Source organism: Protopterus annectens, chromosome 17.part0 (genome assembly GCF_019279795.1).
Source record: "Protopterus annectens isolate FY-2018-M chromosome 17.part0, PAN1.0, whole genome shotgun sequence".
Classification (NCBI taxonomy): Eukaryota; Metazoa; Chordata; order Ceratodontiformes; family Protopteridae; genus Protopterus; species Protopterus annectens.
Window position 1 is genome coordinate 605,633,714 of NC_056751.1, and position 23,402 is coordinate 605,657,115.

Genomic DNA, 23,402 nt, shown 5'->3' on the forward strand with positions numbered 1-23,402 from the left:
CTGCTTAATATGTCTGCTAGAGTATTTTCTTTTCCCGGTACAAATATTGCCTGTAACTGGATGTTGTAGCTGCGTGCCAGGTTCCACAGTTCCAAAGTCATTCTGCATAGGGGGTATGAATGAGTGCCTCCTTGTTTGTTGATGTACCACATGACTGTGGTGTTGTCTGTCCTTATCATCAACTGGCCCTCTTTGAGAAATGGTCTGAACTTTTGGATTGCCAGTTTTACTGCCAGCATTTCTTTTAGGTTGATGTGCAGGTGAAGTTGATCCTGTGTCCACAATCCTTGCACGCATTTGTCCAGCATGTGGGCCCCCCATCCTAGGTCTGAAGCGTCTGTTGTGATGGTCTGGCTTGCTTGACATCTGCGAAAGGGTAGCCCTGGGTTTGACTGGCATGCCTGAGCCCACCATAGAAACTCCTGTTTTAAGCATGGAATTAGTGGGATTTCTGTTTCTAGGCTGTGTCTGTGTTGGGACCATAAATTCTTTAGGTACCACTGTAGTTTTCTCATATGTAGTCTGGCAAGTGGAACCAAGATTATGCATGATGCCATGAAGCCCAAGGCCTGCAGTACTTTTCTTGCTGTTAACTTGTTCAGTTTTGTTAGTGCCAAGAAGTAAAGAGGGAGTTCTTTTTGTTTTTCTGTAGTTAGGAATGCCATTTGTTTTACTGTGTCCAATTCCACGCCCAAGAATGTCCTTGTTTGGGATGGTATCAGCCTTGACTTTTGTAAATTGACTGTGTATCCCAGTGCTTGTAGCAAGTAAATGACCCTTTGTAAATCTGTTGTCAGCTTGCTTTTGTTGTCCCCTTGTAGCAGGCAGTCGTCCAGGTATGGGTAAATTTGAATTCCCTGTAGTCTGCAATGGCGATTACTGATGCCAGGCATTTTGTGAATACTCTGGGCAGTAGATAAGCCAAAGGGCAATGCTGAGAACTGATAGTGCTCTGATCCTGCAAGAAATCTGAGGTATCTTCTGCAGATTGGTCGAATGGGGACGTGCAGGTATGCCTCCTTGAGATCTAGAGTTACCAGCCAACACTCCTTGCCCAGCATGGGAAGAAGTTGCTGTAGGGTCAGCATTTTGAATTTTGGGACAATGATGTATGTATTTAAGGTGGACAGGTCGAGAATAGGTCTCCAACTATATTCCTTTCTTGGAACTAGGAATAGTCTGGAGTAGAACCCCTTTCCTTGCTCTGCTGTTGGCACTCTTTCCACAGCTCTCATGTTTACTAACTGCATTATCTGTTGTAGAGCCTCTGTTTTTTGATTTGGAGGTAGATTTGGCATTCCTCTTTGACTGGTAAAGTGTGGAAGTGAAACCGGTAACCTTGATCTATGGTTTGTAAAATCCACTTGTCTTTTGTTATATATTGCCAGTTCTTTGAAAATAAGGTTAACTTGCCGCCTAGAGGAGCTGCTATTTGTTCCCTGGTAGGCGGATTTAGGGTTAAGTCACTGTGGTTGTGTTGTTGTAGTGGCAGTGGTTGTGTCTGTGCCTCTGTTGTTACCTTGCCACTGTCGTCCTCTGTAGGCACCTCCTCTGGATTGGTTTCTGCCTCTGGAACGTCTATTCCTGCCCCTTTGGGATCTTGTGGAGTCAGGAAAGGACCAATTTTGGGAGGCCAGTTCCTGCTAAACCTTGGTGGTTGAACCTGCAAGAAATCTTTAACCGTTTGAACAGATTTTGCCTTTTCTTCCATTTTCTTCATAACCTGCTGGGCAGGTGTACCAAACAAACTTGTCTTATCCATAGGAGCATCTAGTAACTTAGCTTTAACATGATCCGGTAAAGCTTGCTCCTTTAGCCATGCATGCCTTCTTATCACTGTGCCAGTCATGGCTGATCTAAATGAAGCCTCCAGTGCATCATAGCCACATTTTAAGGAATGGTTACTAACCTGTTGTATGTTATTTACCATTTCTAATACATATTTCTTATCAAGAGATTCATCAGTGGTTAGCTTTTTTGTTAACTGATCAAGCATAAACTCTTGGTATTGTATCATGTGAAACTGACAGTTTAAAGCTCTAGCTGAGAGAGTAGCTGAAGTGTAGACCTTTTGCCCCATCTGTCTAATGACCTTGCTTCCCTTTCAGAAGGAATAGGGTTTTAGCTATGGTCGGCTACTGCCTTGGGACCCTGGGATATAGTTTCGGGATCTGCAAGTGGGGCCTTGTAAAGGTGGTGATGAGTGTCTGGTACCCTGTAAAACCTGTCTGGTTTGGCAGGGGCTGGAGGTAAAGAAACTGGCGGAGCAGACATCATTGAAAGCATCATCCACCACAGAGAGAACAGGAGGTATACCTAAGGGCCTGTGCTGTGGAAGGTGCAGAAAGGTCCTAAGTCTTTTCTGGAGTCTGAAAATCCTGTTGCTGCCATTGGAACTGCTCGCATGGCATGTAAGGTTTCCCCAAAGGAGAATTCTTCTGGTGGGGAAGCAGCTGGAATGGATTCTTCAGCATCTGAGTCTTCAAAATTGGAGAAAGGAGCCTCTGGCTGGTCAGTTACGTCTGATTCATCGGCAGAATCATCAGAGGACACTGGCTCAGGGGGCTCTGCCCTAGGTCTCTTCTCTGGGGGCTGAGAGGCCCTGTCTGGGTGAGATTGAGATCCTCTAATTAATGAAATTAAATCTTCTGCCAGAGTAAGCATTTGAGAACTAGAGGAGGGCCTGGTTGTAAGGGGTTTAACAGGCACTGTTTTAGTAGTCTTGGCTGCTTTAGCCCTGGCAAAGGCCTTAATGGACATGGCTGCTGGAGGCCTAGCAGCACCACGTGCTGGGGTAGAGACATCCAAGGGAATGGTGTCTGATAAGTCAGTGGCAACCACCGTAGTGGATAAAATTTCTGAGGCCGATTCAAGAGTGGTAGCAGGGGCCTCAGTTGTAGAGATAGATTCAGCTGTACTTTGATCACTTTTCTCGGTTTCGCGCGAAACAAAGACACGCGCGGTTGGCTTAACCATGGTTTCGGCGCAAACCGCGGACCGCGAGTGTCGGTCTTTATCTTTGCGTTTCTTGGCAGATTGGGTAGTCGGAGGATCCGACGGCATAATGTACGCAAAATCAGAACCGAAAAACTGTTCAGCAAACTCCGACCGGCGCCTAGCCGCTCGGTTGAAAGAAGCACAGGCGAACAGGCTGCTACGTCGTGGGCTGGGCCTAAACAAGGCAGACAATAAGAGTGGAAATCTTTATGAGGTATTTGTTTCCCACAGGTTAAACAATTATTAACTTTTCTGACATCGGCTGAGGCAAGAAAGAGTCCCCAACGGGGTACTTAGCTTTAGAAGTCTTCGAAGTAGTATTCGGTAGAAGTAATCTCTGGATCCGACCGACCGGCACTTGCGAACAGCTTCTGCTTGCGCACGCGGCAAGAAAGACTGAGGAAAATGGCGTCGGCTGATGCCTTTATACCCGAAGACCAACAGAGATGACGTCGGGTGAAGTGCGACATCAGCCGAAGCCGGACCCGGACTTTGGAATCCGGCCGACTGAAGGGCTGCCTGACGACAGGACAACCCAGTTGTTATGACTGCAGATGCATCCATGAAGGACATCCTGTATTTCCTTATAGTCAGGTTGTTCTGCATTTGTACTCATTTTCTGTTTTAATTGAGACAGTAAGTATTGTTGATATTTAAGCATGTGAAACTGGCAATTTAGAGCCCTCACTGCTAAAGTTGCAGAGGTGTAAACTTTCTTTCCTCATCTGTCTAATGCTCTAGAGTCCCTATCCGAGGGAACTGGATTCTTAGCCGTGGAAGCCTTAACCCCTTTGGGACCCTGGGAAATAGTTTCTGGGTCAGCAACAGGGTTTTTATAAAGAAATTTGTGAGAGTCAGGGAGTGTGTAGTACCTATCTGGCGTGACTGGAGCTGGGGGTAAAGAATCAGGATTTAAACTAGATTCAGAGAACACATCATCCACAATGTCCAACACTGGTGGAATAGCAAGGGACCTGTGCTGAGGCAGTAAAAGAAAGTCTCTGAGCCTTTTCTTAGATTCTGAGTAATCCTGGCCCTCCCAATGGAAATGTTCCCTCATGGTATGTAAAGTTTCCCCAAAAGAGTAATCCTCAGGAGGAGAAGCTGAAGGAATTGATTCTTCAGCATCAGAATCCTCATGGGGGGTAAAGAATATCCCTGGTCGGAAGAGGAATCAGAATATATAAAAACCTGGTCAGAGGAATCATAATCTGTATCCTGCCTAGGCCTTTTATCAGGAGGGGGATGGGAACCCCTGATCAGAGTTATCAAGTCTTCGGCCATCTTGAGCATCTGTTTTTTAGGCATGGAGGCCTGTCCAGGTGAATGCTGTACTTGCTTCTTTGTCTTTAATGTAGGTTTAGTCTTGGCTGTAGTTGCAATGGTAACTTGAGTAGGCCTGAAAACACCCTCAGAAGCCAATGCCTGCTCAGCGGCTCCAGACCCATCCGAAGGGTTAATCTCAGTTGGCCCAACACCTTGAGTATCCAGAGGCCTAGGCACCTCCACGTGGGAGTCGGCCGCGGCCTGTGGTTCTGAGGTAGCGGGTGTCAGGGGCTGCGAAAGCACCTCACTGAAAACCGGTGAACCGGCGACTGGCCTAGAAGAGGCTTCATTGTTAGTTTTGGGCCTTGGATGCCTTTCCTTATCTTTATCTTTGCGTTTTTTGTGCATTCCGGTCGTCGGCTGTTCCGACAGCATAGTATAATTAAACCTTCGCCCAAAGTAATGGCGAGCAAAATCAAACCGACATTTAATAATGTGCTTGTTAAATGTAGCACAAAACCGACAACTAGTGATGTTGTGATCTGGGCCTAGGCATGGAATACAGTAAGAATGAAAATCCTTATGAGGTATTTGCTTCCCACAAGAAATACAATTATTAACTTTTACTGGCATCGGTCTGAGGCAAGAAAAAGCTTCCCCAACAAGGTACTTAGCTTTATTGAAGACTTCGGTTCTGAAATCGAATTTGAAATCTCAGGAGTCGGCCGACTGGCACTTGCGAACTGCTTTTGCTTCGGGCACCGCGCGGCAAGAAAGACTGAAGAAAATGGCGTTGGCTGCTTCTTATATACCCCTGGCGCACTGACGTCAGGGAAGAGGTGACAGCAACCAACGCCGGACCAAGACTTTGGAACTCAGGCCAACTGCGGGCCCGCCTGATGGCAGGATAACCCAAGTGTAATGACTGCAGCAGTGAAACACGATGAACATCAGTATTGCACTGTGGTCCAATAAAAGAAAGGTATCCAAGATACTCCAAGGTCAAGCAGTATTACAGGTAGGGCACATAGTTTGGCATCACTGTGGTCCTTCCTGGGTGGTTAACATGCACACCCTAAAATACTGACGTGTAATAGCATTGTGTAGTATACAAGGAACAGTGATATTCATTTATTTTTTAATGGATTTTACAGCTGGATTGTGACACATTTTCAGTGAAGGCTGAGATGAAAAGCTTCATACAAATAACTACAATAAAGAATGACAAATACACTTATTAAAACTCAAAAATGAAATTATAACAATTAGACCATGGAATACGCAATAGTAATTTCAGATATAATATACCAAATTAGCACAAGTGAATTGTCTTAAATATACAACAGTCTTAAATGAAAAGCAGTATATTTGTAAAAAATCAGTTGATACACACAAGGAGCATACTCGTTAGGAGACATACAATGCAAGTACTAGAAGTTTAAGACACAATTTGTTCAAACATTGAAAATGCATAACAGTCACCTCTTCAAAACATTTCTGCAAGTGTGTAGTGCCTGAGTGTAAGTTATGACTTAAGCTCAAGCCTGAATATTCACATATGCCATACACCACTCTAAATGCTACAAAATTCCAGATTTTTCCCACATAATTACAAAGGAGGACATCTCTGTACAAGTTACATCACCTACTTCCACATGGATCAGAGTAACATAAATGTTCTGCTCCTCTCTGAGTTACCAGTATTTAAAACATAAGGGCTAAATACTTCATGGGAATGTATGACTAAGCTTCTAAAGATCCTTACAAATCAACAGCCTAGCAAGTACCTATGAACTTTCCATTTAAAGTGCATAACTAAATGAAGGCCATAGTTTCACTTTATAAGAACATACCACTTACAGGATCTGCCATCAGAATGAAGAATGTGGGCATATGCTCTGCTGGCAAACTGGTAAAAGATTTTGTATTATTTTTTTAAGATGCCTTTTAGACAGTTGGGGAGTCTTGTACAGTAGGAGGCAGTATTACAGTAAAGAACAGTATTTAGGTGAGAGGGAAAAAGCTGCCAAGCTCAAGACTCCTCAGTGACTAGTAGATAAAAAATATAATCTCAAAGCCAGCAGCAGCTATAACATATTCAAAACTTCAGGCAAATAAAGAATGAATACGGCTTGGCTATTTAAATTATTAGCTTCTACTTACCAGACTTCATATTTTATGCAAAGGGACTACACAAGATGACATCTGGGATCTCCTGTCAGAGATACAACAGTAGATTAACCAAAACAAACTCAACATGTACACCCAAGAAAGCAATGGACACAAGTTTATTGCAATGTCACAATATGCTCTAAAACAGCAAAAAAACTTCTTTATCTTTTAAATCAAAGTTACTTCAGACAAAATCCTGTAACTAAGAAATAAATATAAATGAAATTATGAATCAGCAGATAAAACTGGATTAGTTTATTCTCATTTCTGCAGTTATCACCTACGCTGCAATGGTGATATCTTGCTAATTAGCATTTCAAAATGCAGCCGTATCTAAATATTATAGAATATCATTTGATAGTTTGGGTAATTACAATCAGCTTACAAATCATCTCCTTTTTACTTACGAATCATGAAAAAGTACAGTTTTGTACCTACCATAAATGTAGATGTTTGAGTGTTCACACTGCTACAGTCATCACACTTGGGTTATCCTGCCGTCAGGTGGTCCCACAGTCGGCCAGAGTTCCAAAGTCTTGGTCCGGCATCAGTTGCTGTTGCTTCTTCCCTGACGTTAGTGCGCCAGGGGGTATATAAGATGCATCCGACACCATTTTCTTCAGTTTTTCTTGCCCCAGATGTCAGGTGCCCCTAACAGGTAGGCAATACATATTGCTAAATAAAAATATACATATAAAAATAAAACAATACCTTCAGTTACAAGCAAATACACCACAAAGGTTGTATAGGATAGAAAGGTATAGATAAGTCCAGCTAGTTCAGAGGGGATGGAGGGAGGTTTACCTGGACTGCAGCAGTGTGAACACTCGAACATCTACATTTATGGTAGGTACAAAACTGTACTATGTTCATCATGTTACACTGCTGTAGTCATCACACTTGGGTTGAATCCCAAAGCTAAGGATGGGTGGTGGAACTAAACAGGGTTTGGAGAGGCTAGTAGGCCCTGCAGAACTGAAGTGGCAAAGCCAGCTCTGGTTTTAAAGTATACAGGTAAGTGATAGTGCTTGGTGAAGGTGTGCACTGAACTCGAAGTTGCAGCCTCCAAAATATCCTTGGTTGGTACCCCTCTGAGGAAGGCTGTTGATGTTACTGTAGCCCTGATGGAATGGGGCCTGATGTTACCAGGCACAGATTTCCCATGGTGTGTGTAGCAGAAACAGATACAATGTCCTATCCATTTTGAAATGGTCTGTTTTGAGATGGCTTTTCCTTGTGATCCTGCAGCATAGGATACAAAGAGCTGGTCAGATTTTCTAAAAGCCTTAGTTTTATCCAAGTAGTAACGTAATTGCCTGTGAATGTCCAAAGAGTGTAGGAGCCTTTCCCCTTTTTTCTGGGGGTTTGGATAAAAGGTGGGCAAATGAATGGTTTGGTTTAGAGCCACACTGGATACCACCTTTGGCATAAAGTAAGGGTTAGTTCGTAAAGAGACTCTGTCTTGATGAAAAATGATGAAAGGCTCCACTGACATTCGGGCCTGTAGTTCTGAGACTCTTCGTGCTGAAGTTATTGCTAGCAGCACGGCAGTTTTCCATAATAGGAACTGTAGATCAGCTGTGAAAGCTGGTTCAAAGGGTGGTAGTGTAAGCTTTTCCAAAACAAAGTTGAGATCCCAAGTTGGTGTTGGTGCTCTCCGTGGCGGTCTTATGTTCTTAGCCCCTCTGAGGAACTGTCTTAGTAATGGATGTGAAAATATAGGAGGATCCGTGTTGTATTGAGCTGAAATAGCTGAGGCATGGATATTAATAGATGAGAAGGAAAATCCTTTGTGCAACATCTCAGTTAAATATTGAAGAATCTGAGGAATATTTGGGACAAGGGGATTTTGGCCCAGGCGCAGAATCTTTTCCATTTGACTGAATAGACTTTCCTGGTGCTGGGCCTCCTGGCCTCCAGAATGACGTCCATCACAGCTTTAGAGAGAAGTGTTGACTGGTTGTTTAGGCAATTTGCCATGCAGCCAGATTTAAAGTCTTGAGCTGGCTGTGTAGAATCTGATTGTTTTGCTGAGTGAGCAGGTGAGGAATTGTAGGTAAAATCCATGGTGGGCCTTGAGCCATGTTCCTTAGTACTGGATACCAGTATTGGCGTGGCCAGTCTGGAGCAATGAGTATCATTTGTGGCCTCTCTAATCTGGCTTTCAGCAGCACCTTTGCCAGAAGAGGCAGTGGAGGAAAGGCATACACTGTCAATGTTTTCCAACTGAATGAGAGGAAGACCACTTTCCAAGCTAGTGTGTGGTATGTCCTTGTGCAGAAATTCCGTAGTTGGTAGTTTTGTGGGGAAGCAAACAGATCTATGTCTGGGCTCCCCCATTTTTGAGTTATCATTGCGAATATTTGTGGATCTAGTTTCCACTCGTGAGGATCTATGATGTTTCTGCTTTGATCGTCTGCCAATGTGTTTTTCTTTCCTGGCAGGAATTGTGCTTGTAGTAGAACTTGGTAGGTCAGTGCTGTGTTCCACAAGGTCATTGCTTGTCTGCAAAGGGGGTAGGAGTGTGTGCCCCCTTGCTTGTTTATGTACCACATCACTGTGGTGTTGTCCGTCTTTATTAGGAGTTGTCCTGGATGTAGGAAGTCCTGGAAAGCTGTTAGGGCATTTTGTACAACTAGCATCTCTTTTTGATTGATATGTACATGCCTTTGGTCTGCAGACCATTTGCCCTGAATACACTGTCCTGCCATGTGTGCTCCCCAGGCATAATCCGATGCATCTGTTGTTATAGTTTGCCTGGCTGTGGGTAAGGTAAAAGGCTGACCCTTGTTGACGTGACATGCCTGAGCCCACCATAGAAACTCCTGTTAAAGGCAGGGAATGAGTGGAATTATTGTTTCCAAGCTGTGGCTGTGTTGAGTCCATACGCTTTTCAGATACCGTTGTAATGTCCTCATATGCAGTTTTGCAAATGGTATTAGCAGTATGCAAGATGCCATGAATCCCAAGGCCTGCAGAATTTTTCTTGCAGGGAGTTGGGTCTTTGTTGCCATCATTGTATTGAGTCAGTTGCCCTTGCTTGTCTGGCGTGAGATAAGCCATCTGGGCCGTTGTATTTAAGCTGGCGCCCAAGAATATTATGTGTTGTGAGGGAACTAGTTTTGACTTCTTTTCGTTTACTGTGTACCCTAGGCAACTTAGTAGGTTTTTGACAAATGCCAGATGCTTTAATAGAATGTCCTTGCTTTCTGTTTGAATAAGGCAGTCGTCCAGGTATGGATATATTTGAATCCCTCTTTGTCTGCAGTATGCAATTACTGGTGCCAGGCATTTTGTGAAGACCCTGGGCACAGTAGATAAGCCAAAGGGCTGTGCAGAGAATTGGTAATGGGTTGAACCTGCTATAAATCAGAGGTATCTTCTGCAATTTTGTCTGATAGGGACATGCAGGTATGCATCCTTGAGGTCCAATGTTACTAGCCAAGCCTTCTTGCACAGCATGGGAAGAAGTTGCTGTAGTGTTAGCATCTTGAATTTGGGTACTTCCAGGTATGTGTTTAGAATTGAGAGGTCCAGAATGGGTTTCCAGGCTTTGTCCTTTCGGGGAACTAGAAACAGTCTTGAGTAAAATCCTTGTCCTTGCTCCTGTGTAGGAACCTGTTGAATGGCTCTCACATCCATGAGAGCTGAAATTTGCTTTTGAGCCTTTGCCCATTGATTTGGTGGCAGGTTTGGCATTCCTTTTATCCTTGGCAAAGTATGAAAGTGGAATATGTATCCTTGAAATACAATATTTAGGACCCATTTGTCTTTTGTGATGATGTGCCAATTGTCTGCAAAAAGTGCTAGTTTTCCCCCCAAGGGAGCTGCCAAGAGGGTTTTGCTTGGTAGTCTGAGGGGTAAGTCATTTTGTTTGTCTTCTGGTAGTTTGAGACCTGTCTTCTCCTCCTTTCTGGGTTGTGGCACACCATTGTCAAGGCTGGTAAGAGCCTTGTGACTGGCCTATGCCCCTTGGGTGTCTGTATTTGCCCCTCTGTCGTCTGGCAGAAGCTGGAAAGGACCAGTTTTTGGTTGGCCAATTTCTGCTGAAACGAGGGGGTTGAACCTGTAAAAAATCCTTGACCGTCTGCATAAATTTTGCCTTATCCTCCATTTTATTTAAAACTTCTTCTGCTTACCAAATAAAACATCCTGCTGTAAAGGTGCATCCAATAATTAGAAGTTATGTACCTACCATAACGTTCCATGTTAGTTGTCTTCTCTCGCCTTCTTTCTTGCTGTATGGGTTCGGAGCCGATCCTCGGCTCCGACTCGGCACTTGCTTTAGCTCGAGAACTCCTTTTACCAGCTCGAGGCAACCCTATATCCCATGATGCAAGGCGGAACTACCTCAGATCTCGTTTGGCAGCTAACTGACCCAGCTAAAGACTATCCTAACATAATTAGGAACCATGGTTCCTAAAAGAAGTCCTCATAACAATGCTCCAGAGGAAGCAATCTAATAGGAACTCTCCAAGATCTGTCCAGGCCAGGGGAAGGAGGGAGGGGCAGAAGAAGCAGAGAAGACAACTAACATGGAACGTTATGGTAGGTACATAACTTCTAAATGTTAAGTTGTCAATCTCGCCATTCTGCTGGATGGGACCGCCCCTAGCACCTGTATCCCGGGTGGCTCAATGGAACAGACTCTTGAGAACTGTGGAACCAAAAGTACAGTTTTGTACCTACCATAAATGTAGATGTCCGAACTGGATAGCATCTGCAGTCATAACAGCTGGGTTGTCCTGTCGTCAGGCAGCCCGTCAGTCGGCCGGATTCCAAAGTCCGGGTCCGGCTTCGGCTGATGTCGCTCTTCATCCGACGTCATCTCTGTTGGACTTCGGGTATAAAGGCATCAGCCGGCGCCATTTTCCTCAGTGTTTCTTGCCCCAGATGCCAGAAGCCCTCCTGAAGGCTAAAATTTTGGATAGATGCCAATGTTTCCAAAAGAATAGAGGTAACCACAAAAATAAGCATGTATGTACATATATACAAACAAATACACCATAACAGACTCCCCCCCATCAGCTAGCTATTAGGAGGGTAAACACCCTAGGAGTACCTCAGAGGGGAAGGAGGGAGGGTAATCCTGACTGCAGATGCTATCCAGTTCGGACATCTACATTTATGGTAGGTACAAAACTGTACTATGTCCTTCATGGATGCATCTGCAGTCATAACAGCTGGGTAGAATACCATAGCCAACTAGGGGGAGGAGGATAAAGGTAGATTATGGTGTGTTTAGGATCCCTTGCAGTACAGCAGTGGCAAACCCTGCTCGGGATCTGGAATATAGAGGCAAATTATAATGCTTGGCAAATGTATGCACGGAGGTCCAAGTAGCCGCCTCAATAATGTCTTTGGTAGCCACTCCTCGTAAGAAGGCTGTGGTAGTGGCTGTTGCCCTTGTAGAATGAGGTCTTATGTTCTGTGGAATTGGTTTTCCATGGAAGGAGTAACAGAATCGTATGCAATTTCCTATCCATTTGGAGATTGTCTGTTTGGAAATAGCTTTTCCCTCTCTTCCTGTTGCATAGGCCACAAAAAGTTGGTCAGTTTTTCTGCTGCTTTTGGTTCTGTCCAAGTAGTATCGTAGCTGTCTATGTACATCCAAGGTATGCAGTATTCTTTCCCCTCTGTTTTGTGGGTTGGGAAAGAAGGTAGGTAGGTGGATTGCCTGGTTTAAAGACACTCTGGATACCACCTTAGGCATAAATGTTGGATTAGTCCTCATGGATACTCTATCTTGGTGGAAGATTAGGAAGGGTTGCACTGCCATTAAGGCCTGTAGTTCTGAAACCCTCCTTGCTGAGGTAATTGCCAGCAGGAAAGCAGTTTTCCATGACAGGTGTTGTAAGTCTGCTGTTGCTGCTGGCTCAAAGGGTGATAGTGTCAACTTTTCTAGTACGAAGTTTAAGTCCCAAGCTGGTAATGGTGGCTTTCTTGGAGGTTTTACATTCTTGATTCCTCTGAGAAATTGTCTGAGCAGAGGGTGTGAAAAAACAGGTGGATCAAAGCTGTATTCTGCTGAAATAGCTGATGCATGTATCTTGATGGAGGAGTAGGACAGGCCTGAATGGAGAAGTTCGGCCAGATACTCCAGGATGTTAGGCATATCTATGTTTGACACATCTTTTCCTCTTTCAGAACTCCAACTGACAAACCTTTTCCATTTTCCAGCGTAGTTCCTTCTTGTTGAAGGTCTGCGTGCTTCAAGAATAATGTCTTTAACTCTTTGGGAAAGTTCTTGATTAGCTGCTGCTATGTGATGTTCCATGCAGTCAGTTGTAAGGTTTTCAGGTTTGGATGCATGGTGCTGTAGTTGTTCTGAGTTAGCATCAAAGGCATCAGCGGTATTGGCCACATATTGTTCGAGACAAGCTCCTTAGTAGTGGATACCAGTGTTGTCTTGGCCAGTTTGGAGCTATCAGGATTATCCTTGGATGTTCTTCCTTGATTTTTAGGAGTACTTTGTGTATCAAGGGAGAGGTGGGAATGCATAAACTGTTAGGCCCTTCCAGCTGAAGGAGAGCGAATCCACTTTCCATGCTAGTGGGTGAAATGTCCTTGTGCAGAATTTTTTGAGTTGGTGATTGTGTGGAGATGCAAATAGATCTATCTGAGGCATTCCCCATTTCTTTGTAATGGTCCTGAAGATGTCCGGGTGCAGGTGCCATTCGTGAGCATCTGATGTGGTCCTGCTTAAAATGTCCGCTAGAGTATTTTCTTTTCCTGGTACAAATCTTGCTTGCAGCTGGATGTTGTAGCTGAGTGCCAGGGTCCACAGTTCCAAAGTCATTCTGCATAGAGGGTATGAATGAGTGCCTCCCTGTTTGTTGATGTACCACATGACTGTGGTGTTGTCTGTCCTTATCAGCAGCTGGCCCTCTTTGAGAAATGGTCTGAACTTTTGGATAGCCAATTTTACAGCCAGCATTTCTTTTAGGTTGATGTGCAGGTGAGGTTGATCCTGAGTCCACAATCCTTGCACGCATTTGTCCAGCATGTGTGCCCCCCATCCTAGGTCTGAAGCATCTGTTGTAATGCTCTGGCTTGCTTGACATCTGTGAAAGGGGAGGCCTGGGTTGGACCGGCATGTCTGGGCCCACCATAGGAACTCCTGTTTTAAGCATGGAATTAGTGGAATTTCTGTTTCGAGGCTGTGCCTGTGTTGGGACCATAAATTCCGTAGGTACCACTGTAGTTTTCTCATATGTAGTCTGGCAAATGGAACCAAAATTATGCATGATGCCATGAAGCCCAAGGCCTGCAGAACTTTTCTTGCTGTTAATTTGTTCAGCTTTGTTAGTGACAAGAAGTAAAGAGGAGCTCTTTTTGTTTTTCTGTAGTTAGGAATGCCATTTGTCTCACTGTGTCCAATTCCGCTCCCAAGAATGTCCTTGTTTGGGATGGTATCAGTCTTGACTTTTGTAGATTGACTGTGTATCCCAGTGCTTGTAGCAAGTAAATGACCCTTTGCAAATCTGTTGTCAACTTGCTTTTGTTGTCCCTTGTAGCAGGCAGTCGTCCAGGTATGGGTAAATATGAATTCCCTGTAGTCTGCAGTATGCGATTACTGATGCCAGGAATTTTGTGAATACTCTGGGCAGTAGATAAGCCAAAGGCAATGCTGAGAATTGATAGTGCTCTGATCCTGCAAGAAATCTGAGGTATCTTCTGCAGATTGGTCGAATAGGGACGTGCAGGTATGCCTCCTTGAGATCTAGAGTTACCAGCCAACACTCCTTGCCCAGCATGGGAAGAAGTTGCTGTAGGGTCAGCATTTTGAATTTTGGGACAATGATGTATGTATTCAAGGTGGACAGGTCTAGAATTGGTCTCCAACTTTTTTCCTTTCTTGGAACTAGGAACAGTCTGGAGTAGAACCCCTTTCCTTGCTCTGCTGCAGGCACTTTTTCCACAGCTCTCATGTTTACTAACTCCATTATCTGTTGTAAAGCTTCTGTTTTTTGATTTGGAGGTAGATTTGGCATTCCTCTTTTGACTGGTGTAGTGTGGAAGTGGAATCGGTAACCTTGATGTATAATTTGCAGAATCCACTTGTCTTTTGTTATGTGGTGCCAGTCTTTTGCAAATAAAGTTAACCTTCCGCCTAGTGGAGCTGCTATTTGCTCCCTGGTAGGCGGTTTTAGGAGTAAGTCACTGTGGCTGTGTTGAAGTAGAGGCAGTGGCTGCGTCTGTGCCTCTGTTGTTACCTTGCCACTGTCGTCCTCTGTAGGCACTTCCTCTGGTTTGGTTTCTGCCTCTGGAACGTCTATTCCTGCCCCTTTGAAATCTTGTGGAGTCAGGAAAGGACCAATTCTTGGCAGGCCAGTTCCTGCTAAACCTTGGGGGTTGAACCTGCAGGAAATCTTTAACAGTTTGAACTGATTTTGCCTTTTCCTCCATTTTCTTCATAACCTGCTGGGCAGGTGCACCAAACAAACTTGTCTTATCCATAGGAGCATCTAACAATTTAGCTTTAACATGATCTGGTAGAGCTTGCTCCTTAAGCCATGCATGCCTTCTTATCACTGTGCCAGTCATGGCTGATCTAAATGAAGCCTCCAGTGCATCATAGCCACATTTTAAGGAATGGTTACTAACCTGTTGTATGTTATTTACCATTTCTAATACATATTTCTTGTCAAGAGCTTCATCAGTGGTTAATTTTTAGTTAACTGATCAAGCATAAACTCTTGGTATTGAATCATGTGAAACTGGCAGTTTAAAGCTCTAGCTGAAAGAGTAGCTGAAGTGTATACTTTTTTACCCCATCTGTCTAATGCCCTTGCTTCCCTTTCAGAAGGAGTAGGGTTTTAGCTATGGTCGTGCAACTGCCTTGGGACCCTGGGATATAGTTTCTGGGTCTGCAAGGGGGGCCTTGTAAAGGTGGTGATGAGTGTCAGGCACCCTGTAAAATCTGTCTGGTTTGGCAGGGGCTGGGGGTAATGAGTCTGGAGCAGAGCAGACATCATTAAAAGCGTCATCTACCACAGAAAGAACAGGAGGTATAGCTAAGGGCCTGTGCTGTGGAAGGTGCAGAAAGGTCCTAAGTCTTTTCCGGGAGTCTGAGAATTCTTGTTGCTGCCATTGGAACTGCTCTCGCATGGCATGCAAGGTTTCCCCAAAGGAGAATTCTTCTGGAGGGGAAGCTGCTGGAATGGATTCTTCAGCATCAGAATCCTCAAAATTAGAGAAAGGGGCCTCTGGCTGGTCAGTAATGTCTGATTCATCTGCAGAATCATCAGAGGACACTGGCTCAGGGGGCTCTGCCCTAGGTCTCTTATCTGGGGCTGAGAGGCCCTGTCTGGGTGAGGTTGAGATCCTCTAATTAAAGAAATCAAATCTTCTGCCAAGGTGAGCATATGAGAACTAGAAGAGGGCCTGGTTGAGGGTGGTTTAACAGGCACTGATTTGGTAGACTTGGCTGCTTTAGCCCTGGCGAAGGCCTTAATGGACATGGCTGCTGGAGGCCTAGCAGCACCACGTGCTGGGGTAGAGACATCCAGGGGAATGGTGTCTGATAAGTCAGTGGGTAAAGTTTCAGAGGCCGATTCAAGAATTGTAGCAGGGGCCTCAAGTGTAGAGATAGATTCGGCTGTACCTAGATCAGTTTTCTCGGTTTCGGCCGAAACCGAGACACTCGCGGTTTGCTTAAGCGTGGTTTCAGCCGAAACCGCGGACCGCGAGTGCCGGTCTTTTTCTTTGCGTTTTTTTGGCAGAAAGTGTAGTCGGAGGTTCCGACGACATAATGTAAGCAAAGTCAGAACCGAAAAACTGTTCTGCAAACTCCGACCGACGCCTAAGCGTGTCGGTTGAAGGAAGCACAGGCCGAACAGGCTGCTACGTGGTGGGCTGGGCCTAAACAAGGCAGACAGTAAGAATGGAAATCTTTATGAGGTATTTGTTTCCCACAGGTTAAACAATTATTAACTTTTTCTGACATCGGCTGAGGCAAGAAAGAGTCCCCAACGGGTACTTAGCTTTAGAAGTCTTGAAGTAGTATTCGGTAGAAAAAATCTCTGGATCCGACCGACCGGCACTTGCGAACAGCTTCTGCTTCGGGCGCCACGCGGCAAGAAAGACTGGGGAAAATGGCGTCGGCTGATGCCTTTATACCCGAAGTCCAACAGAGATGACGTCGGATGAAGAGCGACATCAGCCGAAGCCGGACCCGGACTTTGGAATCCGGCCGACTGACGGGCTGCCTGACGACAGGACAACCCAGCTGTTATGACTGCAGATGCATCCATGAAGGACATCTGGCCCTATCTCTGGAGGCCAAATCCAACTTGTAATGAGACACAAAGGTATGAGGCGTGGCCCAAGTAGCTGCTGCACAAATAGTGTCAATGGGAAGTCTATCCTGAAAGGCTACAGAAGTGGATAGACTCCTGGTCGAATGTGCTTTTGGCTTAGAAGATAGTTGTTTGCCCCTTAGAGAGTACACATAAGAAATGGTGGAAGTCAACCATCTAGATAAGGTCACTTTAGAAACTGGAAGACCTAACCTGTTTTCTGCATAGGAGACAAACAATTGGTCTGATTTTCTAATTTGTTTAGTCCTATGCAAGTAGTACCTGAGCTGACGATGAACATCCAAAAATGCAGCTTCTGTTCAGCTCTGTCAGAATAGTTAGGAAAGAAAACTGGTAGATCAATAGATTGGTTAATATTGGTTTGAGATACAACCTTGGGAAGAAAGGAAGGGTTAGTTCTGAGCGAAACCCTATCCTTATGAAAAACCAGATAAGGTGAACGAATACAGAGGGCCTGAATCTCAGAAACTCTTCTTGCAGAAGTAACAGCCAGTAAAAATATAGTTTTCCACGTCAATAACTTTAAAGAACACGTAGCAGATGGTTCGAAAGGAGGTAGAATTAGGGATGCCAACATTAAGTTTAGATCCCATTGCGGAGGAGGATGTTTCACAGGCGGTTTTAGGAGAAAAACTCCTCTTAAAAAGGCTTTGCATAACCTAGGAGACATGATGTTATTGTCATGCAAGCCAACATGATACTTGGAAATAGCAGCCAGTTGTACTTTGACTGTAGATGACGAAGATCCTGAATGAAAAACCTCTGCCAGGAAATCCAAAACAGAATGTACAGGCGCGGTAAAAGGATCAATATTTCTGGCGTTTGCCCAAATCGAAAAACGTCGCCACTTGCTAGCATAAACAGTTCTAGTGGACGACTTTAAAGAAGACACTAAAATGTCTCTGACTGAGTCAGAAATCATTGGTAGCCTGGCTAAGGAAGGAAGTGGAGCAACCAAGCAGTGAGGTTGAGAGAATGAATGGCCCGGTGCTGCTGACCCGACTGGTGGATCAAAAGATCCGGAACTGGGTCCAGATGCCAGGGCTGCACCAGAAGATGATGATGTAGAGGGAAACCAAATTTGTCGAGGCCAATATGGAGCAAAGAGGATCAATTTGGCTCTCAAAACGGTGGCTTTCTGAATGACTTGTGGAATCAATGGAAAGGGAGGAAAAGCATAAAGTAGTCCCGAGGCCAATCCTGGGTTAGAGAGTCTCTCAAGGGTTGGCCTGGAAGAGAAATAGTGTGAAGTAATCTGGGCACTTGCTGTTTTGAGGGGTAGCGAAAAGATCGCAACACCACTTCAGAAAAATCTGATCCACTACAGATTGATTGAGAGACCACTCGTGAGGCATCAGAATAGATCTGCTTAGCCTGTCCGCCAATAGGTTGGACCTGCCGGGGATGTGCGTTGCTATCAGAAACCGCTGAGAAGAGATCGCCCATTGCCAAAGTCTGAGAGCCTCTCGACATAAGGGATAGGACCTGGTTCCGCCCTGTTTGTTGATGTACCAGACCACGGACATGTTGTCCGTCTGTACTGCAATAGTCCCAGTGGGAAGAAAGTCGTTGAGGGCTTGCAACGTTAAAAGCACTGCTCTCATCTCCAGGACATTTATGTGCAGGTGGTATTCTATGGGTTGCCACGTCCGTGGACCATCCTGCCCTGATAATGCCCCCCCCACCCGATCAGAGAGGCATCCGTGGTGACTGTGGCAACTGGAGGAGGGGGAACAAAGGGTCGGCCCTGATGAAGAAGAGGGGAAAATATCCACCATCGTAGATGAGCCCTGCACGACTGTGTTACCAAGATTTCGTGTCTCATGGGCAGATCGTGGTACGACCACTGCGTGAATAACATCCACTGCAGGAGGCATGTGGAAGCGAGCCAGTGGAAGAAGAACAATGGCCGCAGCCATTAGGCCTAGAACTTTCAAGACAAACCTGGCTTTGATCTTGTTGCTTTGTAACAGAAGCTGAACAAATTTCTGGATGTCCAGAATCCTTTGATCTGTTAGCCTGGCTAACATTTTGATGGTATTTAACTCTGCCTATAAAGGTGATAGATTGGCAAGGCAGCAGAGAGGATTTTTGAAATTTAGAAATTCCTAGTCTCTTGCAAAGCTGTAGGGTGTAGTCTCTGGACCGAAGAAGCTGATGCTTGGAGGTGGCGGAGAGGAGCCAGTCGTCCAAATAAGGAAACACCTGGAATCCTCGGCGTCTCAGGTGAGCTGTGACCACTGCCATGCATTTGGTGAACACTCTGGGGGCTGAAGTGAGGCCAAAGGGCAGTGCTCTGAATTGGTAATGACTGGCTCCCAGCCGAAGCGGAGAAACCTTCTGGGCGTCTGTAAATCTTTATGTGATAGTGCATCTTGAAGGTCTATAGAGCACATCCAGTTGTCCTTGCCCAGAAAGGGCAGAATGGATTGCAGCGTGACCATCCGAATCTTGCCTTTTGACAGACTTGTTTAGTCTGCTTAGGTCTAGTATTGGTCTCCAATCTCCCGTCCTTTTGGGGACCAAAAGAATCTTGAGTAGAAGCCGGATCCTACTTGGTCTGCCGGCACTGTCTGGATGGCTCTTTTTCCAGGAGTTTTGAAACTTCCTGTCTTGCCAAATCCCTTTGACCGGGTGAGATGTCTGGAAGGGATTGTAGAGTGGAAACCTTTGAAGGGATTTTGTAACCCTCGGATACGATCGACTGTACCCACTTCTCTTGGGATAGGGATTGCCAGGCTACTGGGTACAGCGAAATTCTTCCCCCGACTGCCTCCAAGGGTGGACAGTCGGGCAACACCTCAGGGATGCTGAAAGGGCTTCTCAGGAAGAGACTCCCTGTTGCCCTGGTTCTGAGGACCCCCCTGCCTCTAGGGCGGCGTCTATTATTGTTACCCCTCTGCCTCTGGGGTCAACTGACCACGTGTGTCGGTGTAGCTCCTTGGGCTTTGAACCACATCTTCCCCCTTCTGACCCTTGGGATATGGTCTAGAAGGAGTGGAAAACTGGACTCCAACGGCAGAAAGAGTTTTACCGTCCTGCTCACATCTGGTCAAAGTATCCTTCACCTGAGGTCGAACAAAGCCGAACCGTCAAAGGGGTGTTGGTGAAGGACGCCTTAAAGGAGTCCATAAAATTACACAGCCGCATCCAGGCTTGGCGTCTAAGAGCAACCCCTGTGCCTGCGGCCCTGCTCGCTCCATCGGCCGCATAAGATATGAGCCGCATGGAGGAGTTAGATATGGAATTCAGGATAGCAAGCTGTGAGGCCATCTTTTCCTGAGCCCCAGCAGCAGAAGGATCCTGGACAACTTCTCCCAGTTCCTTGAGAATATCTCGTTGAAGCCTGGTGAAGTGACAAAGGTAATTCAGCGAGCATAGCAAAGGTCGCTGAAGAAAACATCCGCTTTCCATACCTGTCCATGGTCCTAGAATCCTTATTAGGAGGATGGACAGGCACTGAAGGATCCGCCAGTTCCTTCTTAGTGGCCGCCGCCACCACGATAGCATCCACCGCGACCCCTTTGGCAAGGAACTGTTTATCCGAAGGCCGTGATGAACTTGGATGGTCTCCTGGGGACAGGTTCCACAGAATCTGGAGCCACGCCTTCCGAGCCACTACCTGCATGAGTGGGTCGAAGGCGGAGACACCCAGGAGGTGGAGGGTCGGGATCCAAAGGCCTCCAGGTAGACCGACTCATCCTCGGAGGGGCCAATGGAGGGCCAATTCCCCCTCTGTTTGAGGAGCTCAAGGATGTCTGAAAAGGAGACATCCTCAGACGGGGACCGTGGGGAACCCTCCGACTCATCTAAGTCGGTATCAGATGTAGTAGACTCAGGGGAGTCTGTGTGTTTCCTCTTACATGTCCTGTTCCGAGGGGGTTCCCCTGCAGGATCAGGAGAAACCTCGGAAGAGGAGGAAATTCCCAGTGGGGAAACCTGGGGCGATGGATCCCTGGGCCTGAGAGCAAGAGGTTGGCAAGAGGCATCTGCAGGCACTGATGAGGGAGGAGCTAAAGGGATAGACCGTTGACCAGGCTCAGAGGCCAGGACACTCCTCATCACCTCAAAGGCTCCTCTCCCCGGGAGACCGGAACACACCGCTCGAAGAAACAGGAATGGTCGGCTCTAAGGAGAGAAGGCTCGAGGCCGATGTCGGCGCCGAGCTTACCAAAGCCGAAGCCCCGAGAGGGAGAGCGGGGTCGGACAAGGGTCCGATGCCACTAGCCCCCTCGGAGCCGACAGTGGAAACCCGACGACTGGACCCCTCCAAGGAAGGTCTCAAGGAGGAGATCGGAGCCGAAGGATGTATCGGCTCCGGCATCGAAACAGTCGCTGTCCCAAGAAGCTCCGGCTCCGAACTCTGGTGTGGAGTCGGAGGAGGAATCTCAAGAATCGGGGCTATAGCCAAAGTCTGTTGAGACGGGCTCTGGAGCATTTGGACCAGTGCCTGAGACTTCAACAGCCTGCTTACCACCCTCTCCAAATCGTGGTCAGACAGCCTGGAAGATCTCGAAGATCGGCTCCGATGGCTCCGCTCCGACAAAAGAGGAGACCCGGGCGAAAGTGAATACTTAGTATCGAAGGGGACCGGGATCTCTTACGGGTGAAGCCATGGGCGAAGTCCCTTGAACCCCAGATGGAGCCGAGGATATCTCGGCTCCGATGCTGGATAAAGTGTCGGCTCCAGCCGGAGCCGACAAGGCCACAGTAGTCAGGGTATCGGGGCCGGTCGGCACCGAACCCACTACTCTAACAGAAGAAGTATCGACTCCAGCCGGAGCCACCGGAGGAGGCTTGGACACTGTAGCCTGAACCTTCGGTGGCTTAAGAGGTTTTCCTGCCCCTGACTTAGGAGGAGAACCTTCAGGTTTTAGGATTAATTTGTTCCTCCTTTCCTGCAGGACTCTCTGGCTAAAAGCATGACACAACGCACAGGAGTCCTGCAGGTGCAAAGGCCCCAGGCAATACACACAAGAAGTGTGACCGTCTGTCAGGGACATTTTCTGACAGCACTGGTCACACTTCTTGAAGCCTGAGACCTTGCCTTCTCTAGACATCCTAAAAAGGATAGACACAAACAGTCCCCACAAACACACAACTTAATCCCTACACAGACACACAGGAAGGGAATAACTTGGGGAACTAGGCCTGACTAAAACTTTAAACTGAAAACTATTATCAAAGTTTAAAAGGAAGGGAATAGGGTGGGCTGTAACTAAGTACAGGCTAATCAAACACTAAAGGGAAAAAATAAACCCCTAACTGAACTTTTTCTTCTTTAACAAGAAAAAACTTACCTCAGCTGGCAAAGGAGACCTCTTTCGCTAAGCGGCAAACGAGATCTGAGGTAGTTCCGCCTTGCATCATGGGATATAGGGTTGCCTCGAGCTGGTAAAAGGAGTTCTCGAGCTAAAGCAAGTGCCGAGTCGGAGCCGAGGATCGGCTCCGAACCCATCCAGCAAGAATGAAGGCGAGATTGACAACTTAACATCTTTGCTTTAACACGATCAGGTAAAGTTTGTTCTTTTAACCAAGCATGCCTACGTATGACAGACCCTGTCACTGCTGCTCTACAAGAAGCTTCCAATGAATCAAATCCACATTGCAAAGTATGTTTCCCACTTGTTCAGCTGCATGCAATAAATCTTGCATTTCCTTGTAATCAGGCTGTTCTGTATGTGTGAGCATTTTTTGTTTTAATTGAGACATCAGATATTGTTGATATTTCAGCATGTGAAACTGACAATTTACAGCCCTCATAGCTAGAGTAGCTGAGGTATATACTTTCTTTCCTCATCTGTCTAGTGCTCTACAATCCCTTTCTGAGGGCACAGGATTTTTAGCAATAGAGGCCTTAACCCCTTTGGGATCCTGGGAAATGGTTTCTGGGTCAGCAACAGGGCTTTTATACAGGAATTTGTGTGAGTCAGGGACTCTGTAGTATCTGTCTGGTTTGGCTGGTGCAGGAGGTAGTGAATTTGGGTTAAGGCTAGATTTTGAATAAACATCATCCACAATGTTTAACACAGGTGGAATAGCAAGTGGTCTGAGCTGGGGTAGTAAAAGGAACTCTCGGAGCCTTTACTTAGAATCAGAGTAATCCTGGCCTTCCCAGTGGAAATGTTCCCTCATAGTATGTAAGGTTTCCCCAAAAGAGTAGTCTTCTGGGGGAGATGCAGAAGGGACAGACTCTTCAGCATCAGAGTCTTCATAAGGGGAAAAGGAAAGTACAGTTTTGTACCTACCATAAATGTAGATGTCCGATAGGTATGAATCTGCAGTCATAACATATGGGTTGTCCTGCCTCAGGCAGCCCTTCGGTCGGCCGGATTCCAAAGTCTGGGTCTGGCCTCGGCTGATGTCGCACTTTCCCCGACGTCAGAGCGTCTGGGGTATAAAAGCATCAGCCGACGCCATTTTCCTCAGTTTTTCTTGCCGAAGATGCCAGGTGCCCTCTAGGAAGGCTAAATTTGGATAAATGCTGAAAAGTTCCAAACATTTGCAAATTATATACATGTATAAACAAACAAATACACCATAATAGATTCCCCCAGCTAGCTGAAAGAGGGGTAAGCACCCTAGGAATACCACAGAGGGGAAGGAGGGTGGGTAATCCTGACTGCAGATGCATACCTATAGGAC

The 23,402-nt window shown here is 46.1% G+C and overlaps 1 protein-coding gene across 1 annotated transcript in view; it reads right to left on the reverse strand.

Annotated features, from left to right (window-relative positions):
* KMT5C (lysine methyltransferase 5C) overlaps window positions 1-6,480 on the reverse strand; it is a 955,038-nt gene extending 948,558 nt beyond the window's left edge. Inside the window, exon 1 of the mRNA XM_044059587.1 lies at window positions 6,427-6,480. Coding sequence (XP_043915522.1) covers window positions 6,427-6,436 — 10 coding nt within the window. The 5' untranslated portion in view covers window positions 6,437-6,480. The remainder of the gene's footprint in view (window positions 1-6,426) is intronic.
* Between the last annotated feature and the right edge of the window lie 16,922 nt (window positions 6,481-23,402).